Source organism: Coturnix japonica, chromosome 1 (genome assembly GCF_054131305.1).
Source record: "Coturnix japonica strain WE chromosome 1, WE-NBRP24, whole genome shotgun sequence".
Lineage (NCBI taxonomy): Eukaryota > Metazoa > Chordata > Aves > Galliformes > Phasianidae > Coturnix > Coturnix japonica.
Window position 1 is genome coordinate 166,777,187 of NC_140663.1, and position 20,536 is coordinate 166,797,722.

Sequence of the window (20,536 nt, forward strand, 5' to 3'; positions counted from 1 at the left end):
TCAGTTGTTCACCACCACCCCAGGAGGAAGCTGTTGCTCCTATGGCTGAACCAACTCACCCTTATGGTTAAGTGCTCTTTAGATGTTTACATGTAGGGTAACCCCCTTGAACCAAAGACAAAGGAAGAGAAGCTATGTTAATCCTGTGACACCAAGGATCATGAAGATGTTCCATCTTGCTGGCTGAACCGTGGGAGATGATCTTCAGGGGGTAAGTGAAGATGGACAGATGCTTTAACTGCTCCAAAGAAAAGGAGCACACTGCTGTTCCTTCAATTATGTTACAAGCCTGTCATCCTCCAGCAGAAGCCTGGTTAATAATCTGTGCTACAGAGCATAACTTTAAGCAGTAAAACTAGATGAAACGGTAGTAAATTAATAGGTGACAAAAGTTGATTTAGGCTACCAAGCAAACATTCAAATGGCTGCCAGAGAACACTGCCATCCAGCTTCACTCCTGCCACCCGCAGTGCTTACATACATGTATTTTCTTTACCCTCTTCCTTCAAAACTTAGCTCTCAGCATGAGGGCAGTCACCAAATGAAAAGCTATTCAACGCTTGTTTTTTCCCCTCAGAGTTCAGTACTCCTCAATCCTCTTCTCCTCCCTGTATTGCTTACTGCATACCATCCAAATCCTGTAATGAATACGGAATTATCTCATCCTTCATGCAAGCCAAGTCTATAAAGACAGAAAAATAAATGTATTTCTATGTAACATGCACCATCATTGCCCTATTTAACAGATGGAGATGCTGAAAGCAAGATTGCCTGAGGCCACACAGCACACTGGTGATTAGGCAGGCCCTCCAGGGCCCCTGCTTCATGCCCACCGCTCCACAAGTCATTCCTTCAGAGCAGGAGACACTAACCAGAGCTGGAAGGAATGCAGCTCCTCACACCTCCCTGTCCACACAAAAGATGCAAATTCTCTTCTTCCAAAGGGACATAATGTTCAAAACAAAACAAAACAAAACAAAAAAAACCAACAAAAAACAACAACAAAAAAAAAAACACAAAAAAGTTTATATTCAATAGAGAAACGAATCCTCTAACTTCACTAAAAAGAAAACAAAACAAAAAACCTTGTTTTGATCCATTTAACACAACCCCTACAGAACATCAGTGTTCTGTATCTGTTTCAAGTTGGTCTCCAAGAACATGAAGAACACAACACACAAACAAGCTTACTTATGGTCACTTGCTAACACATTGATCAAGCAGCTTTAAAAGACAACTGGAACAAAGATGGGACACAGCAATTAAAGTTTTCACAATTAAACTTCGATATTTACTAATTAGAACAGTTTACATTTAAATAGCTTTAACAGAGAAGTATGCAAAAATGCTATTTCTAAGAATCATAGTAACCTCCCACTACCTGTGAGATTTCACTCAGTAATCTCATCACAGCTTAATCTCACCAATCAAGAAGAAAACTGGGTGTTTCTTTTGTTGCTCAGGAAGCCTGGACAGGTTTTCCCCCAGGGAAAAGTAACTTCTTGCCATGCACAAAACGAAACTGGAATAGTTGAGAATTAGCTGAGAATAGCTCTGGGAGAATATCCACCCATCTTGTTTATACACACAGTGAAAAGCTTCAGTAAGTCAACAGGCCATTGGGAAGATGAAAGAAAAAAACAATAGCACAGCAATACTCTGGGCCTGAACCAGTAATTTGTTATTAAGGTATCCATAAAGCAAAATCTGGCACGTAACCCTAAGACTGTACTTCTATCCAAAGAGTGACTGCAAAATTTCCCTGCTGTCACCATGAAGTCATTTTCCCTCCAGCGTGCTGTAACACCTTGTGCTTGGAGCATAAGGTTTGAGTGGCTCACAGCTTGCTGACTGGTTGGATTTCCATTATAGTACACTCTCCTCTGCCTTATCTCAGTGAAAAGCATCTTAAAGGACTTGAAGATCCAATTTGAAAAGCCCAGCAGTCCTTAATATATTGACCTCTTTATCCTCCATTTAATAAAAGTGGGAATATTTTCACAAAGTTACAACTTCCATCAAAAAAAAAAAAAAAGTGGGAAATCTTAGCAAGATTATGAAGAAGTTCTGCAACAGGATGCAATTTTGAAGTCATCAGTTCTTCTGAAAACAGAACTAAAATTCTCTGTAGCGGAAAAAATTGTTCATTTAGTCTAGGAAATATTTATGGCTTCCAATGAGTAGTATGAACTGAAGATATAGGGCAAATATGATAGACAGATTTTGGAGCTTACTCTCCAAATGCAGCATGCGAAATGCTTAACTACAACGGCTGCTTCTTTCAGTGTGCTCTGTGCATCTATTGCAGTGCTGTCCCAACCTCAGCAGAACACAGAAGTAAATATTAAGCAATGAACTGCTTACAAGTTTTTGCATTACTCAGGAAAGTACACAAGCAGCCAGGTAAGAATATCTTCTTCCTAAAACATCCACCCCAGCTTCACTGACATGAGTAAACAGAGTACATTAAAATATCAGCTGCTTGAGGAAAAATATATAGCATTAAACAGATTAAATGTAATTTATCTGTTTTAATCCCTTCATTTGTGAAGTGCCCTTGCTGCTAAAAAGGCTAATTGTATTCTTGGCTGCATTAGTCAAAGTACCATCAGCAGATCGAGGGAGGTGATCCTTCCTCTCCACTCAGCACTGGTGTGTCTGCACCAGGAGTCCTGTGTTCAGGTGTGACCCACCAGTACCAGACAGATGTGCACATAATGGAAAGAGCACGATGAGGGGCCACCAAGATGATGAAGGGACAGGAGCACCTCTCCTATAAGGAAAGGCTCAGCCTCGAGAAGAGGGGATTCAGGAGGGATCTCCTAAAGGCTGAATGAGAAAGTTAAATATTTAACTGCACAATATTAATTATAATCTGGGTAAAGACTGTGCACACCATTAGTGTGTGAAGTAGTAATTCATAAATAGTATGGAACAGAGAATTAATATGAAGGATGACATATCTTCACTGCACATTATCTTCCCATCAGTTCTAGAGGACACCAAGAAATAGTTAGGGGGAAAAAAAAGCACAAATTAACTCAAAACAAAAGAATGATTTACAGTACCAAATTCTCGTGACACTGGAGCTGCCTTTATTTTTTTCTCCTATTTCAACATGAAAAAATGAAACTTCCCTTTACAAAAAACAAACCAGTAATAACCCTCAAAAATTCTGCCTTATCATCAGAATTAAGTTTTCACCTTAAGAAGTCTGAGTTTTCCAGTGGTTAACAGACTGTATAGCTGCTAACTGTACCGGTTTGTATACAGCTTCATAAAAATACACCTAAGGAAGTGATTTTAAAATTCATGGGTTTTTGCTACTGAATAAAAGAAAAATGTCAGAACAAATTTTGGGTTTGCACTGAAGTCAGATCCTGGTTTTTATCATCTCCCAACAGAGAAGCACAGCAGGACGGCTTTAGACAGTTTTGACTTCTAGAGACTTTTTAGATTGAAGTTGTGATAATTTTCAAATGCATGTATGAATTACTATTGCAAGAAAAATTAAATAAAAGTACATGCAGTGCAATAGCACAAAACAATACAGTTATCTGAACACTTCACTTCCTCTTCACTATCGTCTGCATGGCTGCAAAAGGCCCTGCTAAACCCCAGCCGGATAAAACTTATCTCTGACACAGGTTATTTTAAAATTAAAAGCAGAAGGCTATGCAACACTGATAGCATTCATGCTAACGAGAGACCATCTGAACACTACAGGATAAAGCTTTTCCCTTCAGTAAGAACTGTACAATAACAGAATGACACACCTAGCATTAACTGGAAGTAACGTATAAAATGAAGACTGCTGTAACACTCAGATATCAGAGGCATGCTACATAGTCTACATTAAAAAGTGACAGGTAACAGAGTTATTTATTACTTGGCCTTTAAAATAAAGAATTTGATCATAAGTAAGCACTGCAGCAATCTGCACACACAAGTGAACAATTTCATAACACAGACAATTCTGTATTTAAGCTGAAATTGGACTTTGATAAGTACGTCCATACTATCATAACAAGTTTTCACAATAGTCTATCGATTGCTTTTTTTTTCTTGCCATGAAATTTTAGATCTTAAAAGACAAACAAAAGAGCAATGCTATTTAGTTTCTAAGAGAGCCAGATTCTGAAAAGGCATAATTTGTATAATTCTTCCCTGTGAGTACATCTTGAAAAGAACAAATGCCAAGAATGAATTCTGAAGCAGGATGCTTCTTCCTTTTCCCTGTCTCTGGAACCCTGAATGCTGAATCTGGGCTGACAATTTCTGGTCAGCTTAAAAGCACCACAGAATCTCCTCTCCTTCTGAACACCTCTCACATCATCTTTCGAAATATTTCTCCATTTTCAAATGCTAACATAAGTACTCAGTTTCTCTTTGTGACTTCTGGGAAAAATTATGTTAGTCTAAAAATCAGTCTGATATACAAAAGGGGATAAAGTAAGTTTTCTACACTCGGTCACGTTACTTCTTTAGAACATACCTGCTTGGTCAATGCCTGTTCATAGGAACCATTTTTACTGAATAACTAACAAATGGAGCAGCCTGCACCTTCAGCAATCTCAGTTTGACGAGAAATCATCAGAACTGTGAACTGCAAATAAGAAAATCCCTCAAACAACACAGAATAACAGCTCTAAAGCTATTTGTCCTCTTGATGTTCTCCTTTCAAATATTTACAGATACCTGCAACAAAATACTCTCAAGACAACTCAAAAACTGTGTGACTGGCACAACAGGAAGCTGTGCCAGCCTTCAACAAGACCTGAACAAACTGGAGAGCTGGGCGAAGAGGAACATGATGAGGTTCAACAAGAGCATGTAGAGTCTTGCATCTGAGGAGGAATAACTGCATAACCCAGTACAGGTTAGGGGCTGACCTGCTGCAGAGAATGACTTAGAGGTCCTTGTAAACATCAGGTTGGCCGTGAGCCAGCAATGTGGACAAGAAGACCAATAGTATCCAGGGACGCACTAAAAAGAACATGGCCAGCAGATCAAGAGGGATGACATTCTTCCTCTATTCTGCCTTATGGAGGAACATCTGGAATACAGTGTCCAGTTCTGGGCTTCTCAGTTCAGAAAAGGCAGGGATCTCCTGGAAAAAATCCATTGGAGAGCCACCGAGATGATTGAGGGCCTGGAGCATCTCCCATATGAGGAAAGGCTAAGATCTGGGTTCTTCAGTCTGGGGAAGAGAAGGAGGAGAGGGCATCTCATCACTGTATATAAACATCCCAAGTGCGGGAGTCAAGTGGAAGGTGCAGAGTCTTTTCAGTTGTGAGCAATAGTAGAACATGGGCAAAAGGCACAAACTAGAATACAAGAAGTTCTGTACTAATGCAAGAAAGAACTTATCTACTATAAGAGTGACGGAGTACTGAAACAGGCTGCCCAGAGAGCTTGTGAATTCCCTCTGGGGTATTCAAGATACACCTAGACAATGACCTGTGAGAACTGTGGACTCAGTGTTCTCTAGATGCCCCTTACATCCTACAATTCTGTGATCCTGAGAAAGTGCTGAAGGACCTGGAATCTGACAGAAAAAGCTCGCTGGACTGCTGCTGCCACTGGCAGTTCTCACGGACTTGAGCTGTTTGTTGCTTCTTTTAATGAGATTTAGCTTTACTATATTTTCTGCACAATCACCATTAACATTTCTCTTTTATGCCAAATAATCCATTTTGGATCTCAGAGAAGCCTCACTATTTAATAAAGTAAAAAAAATTTAAAAAAAAAAAATAAAAAAATCTGGAGATCAAATTACCGTATTGAAAAGCAGCTGAAGGATGACACAACCCTAATTGACAGGGAAGTGAGAAGACAGAGGAAAATGAAATGAAGGAAGCACGCCCTAATGCACATGAAAAAAAATCATCTCAGTTGCACCCACACAGCAATAGGACATACATTTGAAATGTTAGTAGTAATACACATTATCAAAAAGGGTATAGTCACCACAAAGAATGCATTAGGGAATGCTATTTCTCCTATATGTAACATTACTTTCAGCAGATAAAATAGCAAAGTATAGGACACAGGATGAACATCTGGAATAGGACAAAAGATCCTCCACACAGTGCACACGTAAATCACAAAACTCATTGCTCACCCTCACAGACTGCCACGGTGTACAACAGAACAGCTGGCTTCAAAAACAGGTTAGATAAATACTATCCTGAAATAGGGTTATTTGAAGACACTTCAGGGAACTGTAGAATTCTACTGTAATGGAAACCTCCTCCTCCTCTGTCCTAGTTCAGCATGGGTCATCAACTGGCCACAGTTTTGTTCTGAAAGCCTAAAATACAATGTGTGGCTCCTCTGAAAAATGAAGGCATGTTTAAGTAAAACAGCCTCTTCAGAACAGAAACTTGTATTTTAATAAAAATGGGATTTAATTATTGAGTGAATAATATGTTCCATAGGGAAATATTCATGTTTCGCGTAAGTGGTAGATTTGTTGTGTCTTATCAGTCCAGGGTTTTATTTGTTGTTTTGTTTGACATGCTTTGACTTGACATCATTCAGCTTTTGGAGACACCAAATTCCACACAGAATCTCTGACTCTCTCCAACAGTAAAAATACAAAGAGGCACAGATAAAATCCTTACCTTATAACAAATTTGGAATTACAGAAGTGTCGAGAGTTCATATTAAAAAAGCCAACTTAACTTTCAATTAAATGAAATCAAACAGTATGATAAATTTTTTACTGCCCAGTATGGCACAAAACACTACCATAATTCCTGAGCTTCATAGAAGTTTGCTGAACTCCCTCTTTGCTACTGTATTTAAAAAGTACTATAAAAATATCCATCTGTTTTAAGATTCCCTCCCACAATTAAAAAAAAACCCATCTTTTTGAAAAGTACCAAAAATAAAACAAATGTGAACAGCTCTAAAAAACATTATTTAATGTGTATATAGATAGTCCTTTTTTTAATTTTTTAATTCTACACTAAACTCATACGTGGGAACTGACGTGGAAATGAAATGTCTCCTAATATGTAACTGCCTCATAGATGCATGCACACAGCAAAAAGTAGGCAATACTTCATTACTATCTGTGTAGACAGAGACAAGCAGAAGCTAAAGAAGATAAAAGCTCCAAAACCATAGACTTTATTTTACTGTATAATGAAGAAAGGACATGACATACAACCACTGTAATTTCTGATATTTGCCAAGAATCCAGACATGGAATTTGATATGGACAAACCCCAACCCACGAGTACAGACCCTCGCAGTCCATATCCCCATGCACTGCACTGAGAACCTCTACATCACCCAAAGGAAAAAAACATATACCAAGACTTGAATCACTAATATTTAGTAATTAAAAATAAACAAACAAAACAGAAAGACTAAACAACAACACCCAACATTCCTACCATGAACAGTACAACTAATAGCATTAATAAACTACAGTTCAGTGCAAAAAAAAAAAAAACAAAAAAACATTGCCATCATGTATTTTATTCCACTGGTATTAATGTTGTTGTCTAAGTGGCATTTGGATGGCTTTGGACAAGAGAAATGCCTGTCAAAACAGCATGAAATTCTTTGGGGTACATTAAATGTTTGAGAAAATACTGCAAGGCTGACTTTTTATCCTGCTCACAGTGCTTCATAATAACCGCTGAAGACAAGTGACAGAAGTAGACATACAAGTAGGTTTTTATTGTGCAATACTCTTGAAGTGACAAGGTGTAGTGAAAACTGGAGCCCTGCATAGAAAACAAATCAAAGAGGACCTGAATTGCCAACGACTGCAGCTATTTTGACAGTATTATGCTATTTCACTGCCAAATAATTTGGAAACTGTCAGAAAGATGGTGAGGAAAAAAAAAAGGACATGATTGGCAAAGTTATTTTTGCAAATTGACAATGATTACCGCTCCCAGGGAGGTTAGGGACATGCTGTATTAAAGAGCAAAACAACTAAGTAAATAGAACAAGGAATTACATCACTGCTAGGCTGTGGCAATGTAAATAAAATAAGAACCATTAGATCTCTAATTTGCCATCTTTCAACTTCAAAGAGAAGACACTTAACAGAAATTGTAGCACTATATACATGGTTATTGATAGGTATAAGAAAAATCAGAAGTTTCTCAGTTTGTACTGAACCAAAGGATTCAAGAAATGGAGAACTAAGATAGCTAAAAACTGACGAGTAGATCCTACAGTTTGTGGATCAGATCTTTTAGCACCAGAAACCCACCCAGAACTCATCTCTTGGGTTAAGAAGTTTTTTTAATAAAACTTGCATTTATTTTTTTTTATTCCCAATGCAACAAGGAAAAAAAAAAAAGCTGAACAAATGACTTAAACTTTCATGTTTTTATATTTGGTTCCATACGGATAAACATAAGATCATAGGAAGAAAAACACTTGGAGGCTCTGGTGGATGAAGGCTTGATGAAAGCACAGGAGAGACATGGAGCTGCTGGAGTGGGTCAAGAGGATGACCATGAAGACCAGTGTAGAAAGGCTGAGGGAACCTGCTTTATTCTGCCTGCAGAAGAGAATGCTAAGAGGAGACCTCGCTGGGGACTTCCAATACTTGAGGGGTGTGAGCTTATAATCAAGAGGGGCACCAACATTTTACCCAGGCAAATAGTGAGAGGACAAGTGGGAATGGTTTAAAACTCAAAGAGAGGAGATTCAGGATGGATGGGGCCCTCGACAGTATGATCTGGCAGGGAGCACACTGCATAGGGTTGGAAACAGGTGATCCTCTAATGTCTATTTCAACCCGAACCATTCTATGATAATTCCCTTCAACATCTTGTTTGAGATGAGTTTATTGGTTTTTAGATCATCTTGTCCACCTTCAGATTAAATCAGTCATGATAACAAATGACAAGAAAAAATAAAATGTATGTATGTGAAATATGAGAACTTTTAAGACGTTCTAAACATCTTAAAACATGAAGTTTAAAGTACTTCAGACAAGCTGTATCTGAATGGACTAACAAGATAAGTTCATAACACAACTTTAATAGCAAAGAGCTTCCAGAAATGCTATATATAGCATTATATACATATATATATAATCCTATGCTAAAATGAAGTTTTGCTGTCTTCACATGGCTGCAGCATAGCAACTCGAACATACTTATTTATTGTCTGTAAGTGTGGAAATAATGGTAGTAACACTATTTTCAACTATTTTTTCAACTTTCTCAACAACCATTTTCAGCAGGGACAGGCACTGGAGGTTTAAAGTTTGTTTGGTTAGCAATAGATCTGGCTAAAAAATACAAATAAAAATGTGACTTCAGAAGGATGCTCTCTAATAACCTCATTTGGACAGAAATTCTGAGACAACTTCCGGACAGCTAAATCACTCCTCACAGTTCCTCATGGGAGAGGGCAGAGATTGAAGTGTTAGAAGAGGAGATACAGAATAAATAAATAAATAATCTAGTTTACTGAATAAGTTTCATGAATATGCAACTTGACAAAAACCTGTCTGACAAAATAACTTCAGTGATTCCATGCCCGTTTAGTATAAAATTAAATGGGAAAAAAAGAAAGAAGCCTGCAACAAGGGAAGTTGTACTCAAAACTGATAAATTAATCAAATCAAGGGGTATGCTCACATAATTAAGGAAATACATGCCCATATTAAAGAAACAACGATGCAACAGGCCAGTCAGTCTCACCTCTGTCCCTGGAAAGGTGAGAACAACTTGTTCTGAATGCCATCTCCAGTCAACTGAAAGAGACGGTTATCAGGAGTAGTCAACATGGATTCATCAAAGGGAAACCATGTTTGACCAACCTGGGAGCCTTCCATTATGTCAGCACTGGCTAGGTATATGGGGGGAGAGCAGCAGATGTTGTGTATCTTGATTTCAGCAAGACATCTGACACTGTCCCCCACAATATCCTTGTTATGAAACTTAGAAAGTGTGGGATAGATGAGTTAGCTGATGAGATGGACTTAGAACTAACTGGCTGGCAGAGCTCAGAAGGCTATCACAGAATCATAGAATGGCTTAGACTGGAAGGGACCCCAAGGATCATCAAGTTCAAATCCCACTGCCAGAGGCAGAGATACCAACCAGTACTAGATCCAGTACTAGACCAGGCTGTTCAGCGCCCTATGCAGCCTGGTCCCAAACACCTCCAGGCACTGAGAGCATCTACAGCCTCCCTTGGCCGTCTGTTCCAGTACCTCACCACTCTCTCTGTGAAGAACTTCCCCCTGACATCCTATCTAAACCTTCCCCTCCTTGAGCTTAAAACCATTCATCCTTGTCCTATCACTGTCAGCCCTCGTAAAAAGTTGATTCCCCTCATGTTTGTAATCCCCCTTTAAATACTGGAAGGCTGCAATGAGGTCTCTTCCCAGCCTTCTCTTCTCCAGGCTGAACAAGCTCAGCTTCCTCAGCCTGTCTTTATAGGAGAGGTGCTTCAGACCTCTTATTATCTTTGTGGCCCTCCTCTGGACCCTCTCCAACAGCTCCATATCTTTCCCACGCTGGGGGCCCCTGACCGGATGCTGTACTCCAGATGGGGCCTCATGAGGGCAGAGTATAGAGGGATGAACACTTCCCTGTCCTTAACTGGCCACCCCTCTTCTGATGGAGGCCATAATACCACTGGTTTTCTGAGCTGCAAGAGCACACTGCTGACTCATATTCAGTTTTTTATCCACCACTGTGCCCTTATGGCTAAGGCCAATAGTATAATGGGGTGCATTAAAAAGAAGAGAGTGAGCAGGATCCTCCCCCTCTACTCCGCCCTGATGAGGCCCCATTTAGAATGCCCAGTTCTTGGCTCCCCAGTTCAAAAAAGACAGGGATCTTCTAGGAGTCCAGGGGAGGGCCACAAAGATGATTAAGTGCGTAGAGTATCCCCCACATGAGGGAAGACCAAGTAGCCTGGGTCTGTTCCACCTGGGGAAGTAAAGACAAGGAGGGGATCTGATAAATGTTTATAAATACCTAAGGGGAGGTAGAAGGCAAACAGATGAGGCCAGGCTCTTCTTGGTGGTGTGTATTGACAGGCCCAGGAGTAACACAGGAGGCTGCATACTAACATGTGTAAGGACTTCTTTATGGTAAGGGTGACAGAGCACTGGAACAGGTCACCCAGAGAGGTTGCAGAGTCTCCATCTACGGAGACATTCAAGACCTGGCTGGACACCTATCAATGCAACCAATTGCAGGTCAACAGCTTTAGCAGGAGGTTGGACTCAATGATCTCTATAACTATCTAAAACTACATAGGTGACACAGCAGCAAGGAAAAGTCTTTGCTGCAAATACCCAAGCAGAAGAATGTCACTATTTGATATTTTTCAAGGCCACAATAGGAATTTCCACAAAAAAAAGACTCAATTTGGCAATGTATTTACTGCATAGCACATGGTTACTGATGTCAGTGAGTGCCCTATATCCCATGGTAGTAAGTTTAATAACCCAGGACCCCCCCCCTTAAAAGGCTGGTGGTTTTTTGGGTTTGTTTTTTTTGTTTTTTTTTGTAGCTAGGATGGTTTGTTGGGTTGCGTTTTTCATGTTATTGCTGTTTTCTGGAGGAAGCTTGGACAAGAGCCATAGAGAAGACATAGGTGAAGGAATCTATATACTGCATGTCACAGCTAACAGGGGAAGCTGAATCTCCATTCCTAACATTACAGAATGACACAGGAAGAACCATCCTTCCTTAACTGACTGCCTCCTGCGCTAATGCAAGACACAGCAGCTCCTGTTTCTTCTATACATCCTCTTGTCTACTGATATCAGCCCAATTCAGACAGCTGCCCGATCCTCAGCAAAAATACATAGGAAATGAGCTGTTTAAACACATGGTTCGCAGATATCAAAGAAATATGTAATCATGTAAGTGTGCTAAGAGAAAACAAAGAACAACATTTATCAAGAAGCAGTCAAATACCTAATACCTAACTAATGAACTCTAATTCGTCTATCTACTTTAATAGCTCAAGCAAAAATCCCTTTTCTAACTTGCATACATGCTTTTAGAAGACAGCAGGATAAATTCCAAACTTTATTCAGCACTGCTGACCTGTTTTTAAATCAGCATATGCCCGAATCTTCCATCACACGCATAAGAACTTTAATGAGCAAAATAAGTAAATCGTTCCCTCAATGGTCATGAAACAGTAATAGCAAAACTGAGTGTGGCTCCACAATAGCTAAGTTCAAGTGCACAGCTAAGGAAAGGAGTTTTCATTACACACATTAAGAATTTGCTTTATGTAAAACTAGTAAAAACAACAGAAAATGATAAGTTAAATTTGATTAATGATGACAACCTGTGCTATCGATTGGAGGCAAAAAGAACAAACTTTACTGTCTCCCCAACTACTGGAAAGCAAAGGGAGAACTGAAGATTTCCCTGAAGCACAAAGAACAGCTAAATAGAGTCTTATTTGTCCTTTTAACTCTACAAGAACAACACACCAAATCTTCTTATTTCTACTTGTTATTTGGTTGTTGTTCCACCCCCCCCCCCCCCCCCAATTACACTTATTTCTGTTACAGGCTTGTTTACAGAAGAATAATTCTACTGGTGATAGCCTAATTTCACTTTTATCTTTCAGTGAACAGAAGTTCCTTCTCAGACAGTATAATGCACAGCCAACATGCAAACTCTTTAAGCACCTTGAAAAATATCAAATATACAACGCTGTAGCAAAATATCAGATATACAATGTTGTGGCACCTGGTATCCCACTTGAATATTATGCTAAAAGGAGATAAGACTTCAGAAGGCACATGCAGAATTTCCATGCTTTCTTCCCATAGTTGAATTATACTAAGAAAAAACACTACTGCAACGTGCTGTTGCAGCTTCTGGTGTCCTGTGAAAGTTAAGTTTGCAGAACTCATGATAGGGAACCAATTTCAGTTGATAATGTGAGTGATTTGTAAAATCACACAGTAATATAGCTCAAGGTTCATAACGTGATGTGAAATACATTATCTTCCTAATGAAAGTTATTTGCATTTCAAAGGGGACCAAAGGGAGCTTACTACCCAACAGTACTTCAGTTCATCTTAAATAGGGAAGAAGGTGAGGCCCTTTCTCTTAAGTTCAACGTTTACTTTACTGGTACTGCTTATAACATCCCCAAACTCTTTCACTTTTCATCATGTTTGAGGAATTCAGTTCCACACAGTCAGAAGAAGATCGTAAACAATGATTTCAATTAATGAACCGATATCTCACAGACTACAATAAAAAAATAAAAAATCAAATCTGTACACATTAGTATACTACTTGTGTTTCTTCTATTTTCTTTCTGCCATTCCCCTTCACATTTAAAAGCAATTTCAAATAGGTTTAGAAAAGAGCTACGAAAACGACTAAGGAACAAGAAAAACTTTTAGCAGGAGAGGACGGGAACAGCCTGTTCAGTCTAGCAAAGGGTATGATTATTCCAAGGGAAAATACAAATAAACAGCAGTGCAGGAGAAATGAGTGAAAACAAAATGAGCATAAACAAGTTAGAATTTCCAGATTAAATTTATTTTTATTAAGTTACTCAACCCTCAAGAGTAACATGGTTTTAGAACAGTCTTCCAGCAGAAACAGTAAGGCTAAAAAGTATTTTTAAAATGGAGGTTGACAAGTAGGGATTACTTGATACAACACTAGCAGAAGATTGAATTTAACAACAAAGAAATCCATGCTCCTAAATGCCTAAGCTCCCCATATCCCAAATGTAAGAACAATGGCAGTTTTGAGACTATGGAACAAAATATAAAGGCAATGCCATAGAACTGCTTCACATACCGTTTCAGTATAAAGGACTGTATTGTCCTCTATATTTTTGACAGGGGACAAATGTGAAGTTATTTACTATAACAGGAAATTGCAAGTTGCTGTAGCGCTTCTGCCCATGAAATCCCAAGAGTTCTATATAATTTCAGTGACCACAGCATCATATTTTCCATTGTAGTAAGGACAATATTCATGAAGCAGCTGGTTTCTTATTAATAGAATACATTACCCTTATTCATAGCAAAAGAAGCATGTCATGGACAAAAAGCCAGCTGGACCATTAAGGAACAGATTAAATTTGCTCTTTTCAGAAATCACTTTAAAAGTTTGAAAATACTAGTTTAAGAAAAAAAGGGTACAGCATTTTCTCATAGCAAAGACATCATTTAATATGCTATTTGAAACTCCAAAGCGCTCCTCTGGTAACCTGACATCATCCAATTACAAGGCCTCTCCAAAGAATACTTGCTTCAGTTTTAAGGCACAAGAACACCCATGCTGAGTCACTTTAAAGGCTCTATTAACACAGCAGCGCTTACTGATAGCATGGGAATTCCCTTGCAGGCATTCTTGGTTCAAAATCAAACATCATATGATGGACAGAAAATACTGTGCTCTGTGACAGACCACCACATGCCAGTGCTTGCTTTCTCCACATATATTTGTTAAAGATAATATAATGCAATACAGTCTGCAGCTGCTTTAAAAACTAGAGGAAGCAATTAAGCTTTTTTTTCTGGCCAAGAACCAGCTTATCAGTGGTATCTTTGCAAGAAAGCATGAACACTGCTGAAACTGTTTTCAAGAATTAGGCCCACAATCTGTGGATCACTCTGAAGCAGCAGCAGGAGCTGAGCAGGACAGTACAAACAACAGAACAGCGGGGGAGCAAATGACTTCAAAATATAAATACGAATTACCAGGCTTTAACTGCTTAGCAGGAAACTTCTTCCTCCATTTGGAAGGGAATTAACCACTTATTTAGAGACCAAGAGATGTAAACTGTTGTGCCCTGTCTCACCCAACTTTACTATGGAAGGCGACTTCAGCATTCCATAACAATCCATTCACAGAGACGGTGTGAGTTATGTTTCAAATTCTCAGGAGGAAGCTATACTCTTTTATACTCCACGTTCACCACCATAGTATCACATATGGAATACGAAGCATATTGCTTTACCCAGAATTTAAATTAATCAATGAGAATGACTGCTACCAAAATTCAGTGGTTATTATTCAATGAACTCGCTCTGCTCCAGTTGGGATCTGGAAAAGACATTTTAAAGATACAATCACATGAAAACATGTGAGGCCAAGACATGTGGGAAAATGCAGCTCTCTGGAAATTTACAAAGGAATTTTTTACATGAAAAAAAAAATAAATCCCAAGACAGATAACAAGATCATAGATTCTTATGCTATAATTTTGTCCCCATTTTTTTCTAGTCTGTTGAGCCCAAAGGTTTCAGGGTATACAGAGAGGCTCAGCATTGTACTTTTATAATTAGGTTTATGAGACAAGAAATCATTCCTGAAAACCATATGTCCAAACAGCTTAGTGAGACAGTCTTTTCTGTATTGTATTTATATAAAATCACTCATAAAAAGAAACATAATCCCCCTGCAATATTTCCACCTTGTCCCTGTTTCTCTATGTGTTATATAGCAAACTAAAACTGAGAATTTCACGTTACTAATCTCCTAGTAAAAAAGGGACAAGTCCAAAAATAAGAAAATAAATAAGACTGCTAATACTCATGAAGTCCCAAAGATATCTGTTAAATCATACTTATCCTACACTACAGTTCTGCACTACCATTTAAAATACTTTAGAAGGTATTTCATTACTTAAATCAGCCACAGATACAAGCACTTTTGATAAATGCACAGCTGAAATCTCCGAATGCATGAAGTTGTAGCTAAAATTGCAATTAAGGTGAAGAAAGAAGGCCTTAAAATCAGAGAGCAAAACTGAAGGCTTCTGCACAGAGAGAAGCCACGAAATCAGCTGTACAAAATGCATATTACCTTTTTGGACTGATTGATACAGCATTCACTAAAACTCCTGCAGAACAGTAGGCCTTATTATAGAAATTATAAGCATACATATAATGAAATGTTCTATCTGATATACATGAACACCACTCCCCCCCCACCGGACCAGGCTGCATTTTTTGAAAGGCCATTAATGATAAGGAATGAAATTCCAAAGCATACTACATGAAGACATGTACAAGGAAAACAGACTTGAATTTTAACTGAAAACGAGAAAGAATCGATGAAAAGGGAAAACAATTGAGTTTTGATTTGTGAGTCCAGGTGCAGATAGACTTCACTAAACTAAGTAATTCAGCATGAGCAGTTCAAACATGCATTTATCTGAAAGATCTTTAAAGAAGAAATCAACAGCTGGGTAACTATCAACAGTAATCAAGAAGGCGAATAGTACCAACAAGATTATGTTTGCTAAAAAGTGTCTTGGTGGGGGTTGTTTTGTTTGTTTTTTTTCTCTTAACTTCTAAGTTCAAGACAAGAAAACCCTCCCGCAAATGCATCAAATAAAAATATACAATCCTACATAACTGCACCTACACACAGAGGTTAAGTCTCAGTATAAACGTAACTTTCTAAGACAGCATACATATCTTACGTGCGCAAGGTGAGCCTTTCAAGTAGGAGCAGTACATTGAGCACCTCAGTTAGTGTTACAGAGCAGTGTATCTCTGGAAGTCCAAATTGTAGGAAAAGGCTGAAGGAAGCGTGATAGCCATACAAATGTCATGTTACCACCCAACTAACCTGGAGATAGAACCTGTGCTCATTTACAGTACTCCCCAGAAGTTTTACATATTTAGAAAGGAGACAGTGCAAAGTACCTTAGGAAAAAAGTTGCTAAGGATCTGACATCAATCCTAGTATTATTTGTTCTCACAACAGTCAACTGCTGCTCCAGAGATCACATTATGAGTCCCACGCTCTACATTTTCCATTGGAAAGAAGGAATCTCCAGAATGAATGAAACAGAGTGACAGTAAAACAAAATGTGACCTCATTTTGGGGTCACCCCATCAATTAAAATACAAAATGGTCGCAAGCTACATTAAGCATATTTGCTCTACCTCCAATTTATGTCAGTTCTCTTATCACATATTTTTCAACTTTGCATTTTTACTGCCATTGTTTAGATACTGATTGGTGAACAAATTAATATCCTGTATGCTGTCATTTAATATGAAAGTTGAGTTCTGAAAAGCTGCGCCTGTATCACAGATTCAATTAATATTTTATATTTAAACAACTTAAGAGATTATGTTATTTTCTGACTGCATTAAGTAATCTTCACTGTCTCTTCCTTAAGCATGATTAGGAAGTAAATATTCCAAAACTCATTTCCACTAAATCTCCACAGGAGTCTGAAGTTTTTCACCTAACAGAATCGATCCTCCAAAACAATATGTAAAGGAAAAATCCTAGATCACTTGGAGAGATAAACCATGGTAAGTACTGCTTGCTGTTCAAGGATGGTGCATTATTAAATCAGAAAGACCAGGGCACAAGAGTTCAGCGCTGAAATCAAATACTTTCTACACTGTTCGATTAGATTTCCATAAAGAGAAAAAAATAAAATTTAAAATATTTAAAATAACAAGTATTTTAAGTTCCGCTGATATTGATGCTAAGATAGGAATAAACAGGGCTTTTTAACAGGTCGGTGGTTCTCTACTCTAGAAATCCTAGGATAGTTCTACTTATATGGCCACTGTACAGCATCTGCGTGGAGCCTGTACAGTGTACAGAAAGGATGTCTATTTTACTGAGGAAAACCCAGGCATTTTCACAGTCGTCCTAACACAGGAATGGAGGCAGCATTCTCTGTAACATGCAGTCATGAAGCTAAGGGATTTTAAGTGAATAAAAGGAGAAGTATTTCTTCCCATGCATGAGCAAACTGTTTTTTCTTAAGGCTAAAAGACACGGTAAGCTACAAGACAGCATCGTAAAGTTGCATATAGAAAAAACAAGCAGCGTGTCAACCACTGTAACATTTGAATTAAGAAGTTTTGAAGTTGAGAGGACTTGGAGGTTAAGTAGTAATCACACGAAACAGAAATAGCACTTGTCCTTGAAGAGGGACAGAATCGTTAAAGGTCTGAATCTAACAAGGATTTTCAAGTAGTCTTCATAAAGATAAGGGAAAAACTCATTTCAAAGCAAAGGCCTAAACTTCTTCTCATGAAGAAAACTCATCCTTCAGTTTTCTTTCTTTGACAACTTAAGAACAAAGATGTTCCAGATCAAACATCAATAAAAGAAGCAGTTAATCTCCGGGGCTGGTTCGTGCCAAATGAGCACCCACGCAGCATCCTGTCCTTCCTTACTCCTGGTATGCAACACCTTGCAGGAGCAGGTTTGTAAATGTAAATTTGTATTAAACGAATATGTTTACCATCTTAAACTCAATCTTTCTGTTTGGCGGAGAAAGCTTTCTAGTAAAAAGAAAACCTAAGAACCAAACTTTCTGTTCTTATAAGAAAAAGGTACCACTGAGTTTGTTTGTTTTTTACATATATGCATATACAGACACAGAGATTTTCTGTGTAATCATCTCCTTATTCTCTGAGTAGGAATTTACTGAATTTAATACAAAGTTCAAATTGACATAAGATGTTAAGACATGTATCCAGCTACTCCCTAAAAAAGGGACGACTCTGGAAACACATGCACTTCTATGAGATGAGTCTCAAAAAGCTACCAGTTACTTTATTTAACTTCAACGCTATATGTGAGCTATAGGATAAAGCACGGGACTTGCAGAAGTACAATTAACATTTAATCCTGCTGCTGGCCAAACAAAATCCTTACAGTCTGACCCTCCTGTTTAAGGCAGGGAGACAGACTTTGGGTTCAGACTCTGGGTCAGCATCCATTAGACCTCCTCCAAACTAAGGAGATGGTAGCAACACCTGTTCCCTGAACAGACATAAAGAGCAACGCTGCTACTCTTTGACTCCGTAAATCTGGCAGAACGCATCAACGTGGCAAATATTTTAAGGATTATTTGAAGTGACTTCCCTGGAACAGCACAAGGAGCTGCGAGCCATCACTCTAAAGGAAAGAGTAAAGGAAAGTCCTGGGTAACAAAACCGAGAAGTAGGTGGCACCAGCCAGAGGAGAGGAACTCTGCCGAGCCCAGCACTGCCCCGGTGGCTCTCGGCCCTTGTTTTATTCTCTTTTAAGAGCGAGGGCCGCTTCCACGCTGCGGGACGCCCAGCGCTCACCTCTCGGAGCTTCAAAAGGATGGAAGCGCTCATCCTCAGCTCGCCTACGGGAGACCCGACTAACAGCAACACTGCCAATTAATAAAAACAACCGTCTCTCCGTTTATCCGCATGATAAATAGGGCGACATCCTCATTATTAAGAGCTGTGATAAGGAGGCTTTGACTCGAAGGCTGAACGAGGTAACGCTTACTGCCAGCCCGGCCCCGAGAGCCGCCCTCCCCACGGCGCAGGGCGCGGCGGAGCCCTCAGCCGCAGCTCCGGGACTGACCCCGGCGCTCACCCGGCCCCGGCGAGGCGAAGCGAAGCGGGGCAGAAAGTTGACGAGAGGTTTTCTTTCCCCGTCGGCCGGCAGGGGAGCCCGCTCCCGGCGCCCATTCAAACAAAAGAAGCTCCTGCCCTGCCCGCCCCCGGCCCCGCCGTCCCACTCACTCCGCAGGGCCCCGATGAGGAGGCTGCCGTCCTTGATTAGCTCCTTGATGAACTTGTTGGTCCTCTCGAGTTCGATCTCGTGACACTTCAGGCGCTCCCTGAAATCCGGGCTGTCCAAGTACGAGTCGCTGAACTCCAGCGTGGGCAGCCCCATGGCAGCGGCGGGGCGGGCGGCCGACGGAGAACCGCGACGAGAAACGGAGGAGCCGAGCGCTGAGAACGGGCTCCCGGCCCGGCGGGGCAGGCGGCTGCTGTCTGCGTGCTGTCACCCAACTACATGCTGCCCGCGGGGCTCCCCGAGCCGCCGCTCCGCCGCTTCCGGCAGCGCTCTCTCTTCCTCTCTTCCCGTCCCTAACTTCAGTCCGAACCTCCCCCGGCCCGGCCGAGGCCGCCCTCCTCCCGGCGCTGCATGCTCACACGCCAGGGACGCGGCCCCAGCAGTGCCCGCCCCTCGTTTCGCGTCGCCTCCCCCTTCGTGCTCTGCCCTCCAGCGGGGCCGGCCCGCAACGGGTACGGCCTGCAAGGAGTGGGGCGGGCTGAGCTCGTGGTCGTTGCTTTACGTTGGGCTTATGGAAGCTCAGGGGAGGGCGCGAAGGGCCGGTCTTGGGGACGGGGGAGGCTCGGAGACCCCAGGGACAGAGAGATCCAGAGATAACATTCCTCGTGTAGAAGAGAAGGCCTCATTGTGGCCTTCCAGAACTTGAAGGGAGCATACAAGCAGGAGAGGGATTGACTTTTTACACAGGCAAATAGTGATGGGACAAGGAAGAATGCCTTTAAACTGAGAGAAGGTTGAGTTTAGATGTTAGAAGGAAATTCTTTACTCAGAGGGCAGCGAGGCTGCCTAGAGAGACTGACTGCCCCATTCATGCCAGGCCAGGTTGGATGGGGCTGGGGCAGCCTTGCCCATAGCACAGATTTGGAATTTGATGATCTTCAAGGTTGCTTTCAACCTAAGGATGAGGGTGATGTGGGCCAAGGAAGTACAAAACAGCCGCTGGGAATGCCCATTTTCTGCCGTAGTACTTGATTGTGTGTGTGGCTGAT

The 20,536-nt window shown here is 40.4% G+C and overlaps 1 protein-coding gene across 3 annotated transcripts in view; it reads right to left on the bottom strand.

The window, feature by feature from the left end:
- The window catches only part of ARHGAP42 (Rho GTPase activating protein 42), a 144,603-nt gene extending 124,755 nt beyond the window's left edge, over positions 1 to 19,848 (bottom strand). For all 3 annotated transcript variants that reach the window (XM_085508805.1, XM_015852280.3, XM_085508800.1), the window contains exon 1: positions 19,490 to 19,848. In XM_085508805.1, the coding sequence (XP_085364931.1) occupies positions 19,490 to 19,643 (154 nt within the window). In that variant the 5' untranslated portion in view covers positions 19,644 to 19,848. The remainder of the gene's footprint in view (positions 1 to 19,489) is intronic.
- Positions 19,849 to 20,536: the final 688 nt, after the last annotated feature.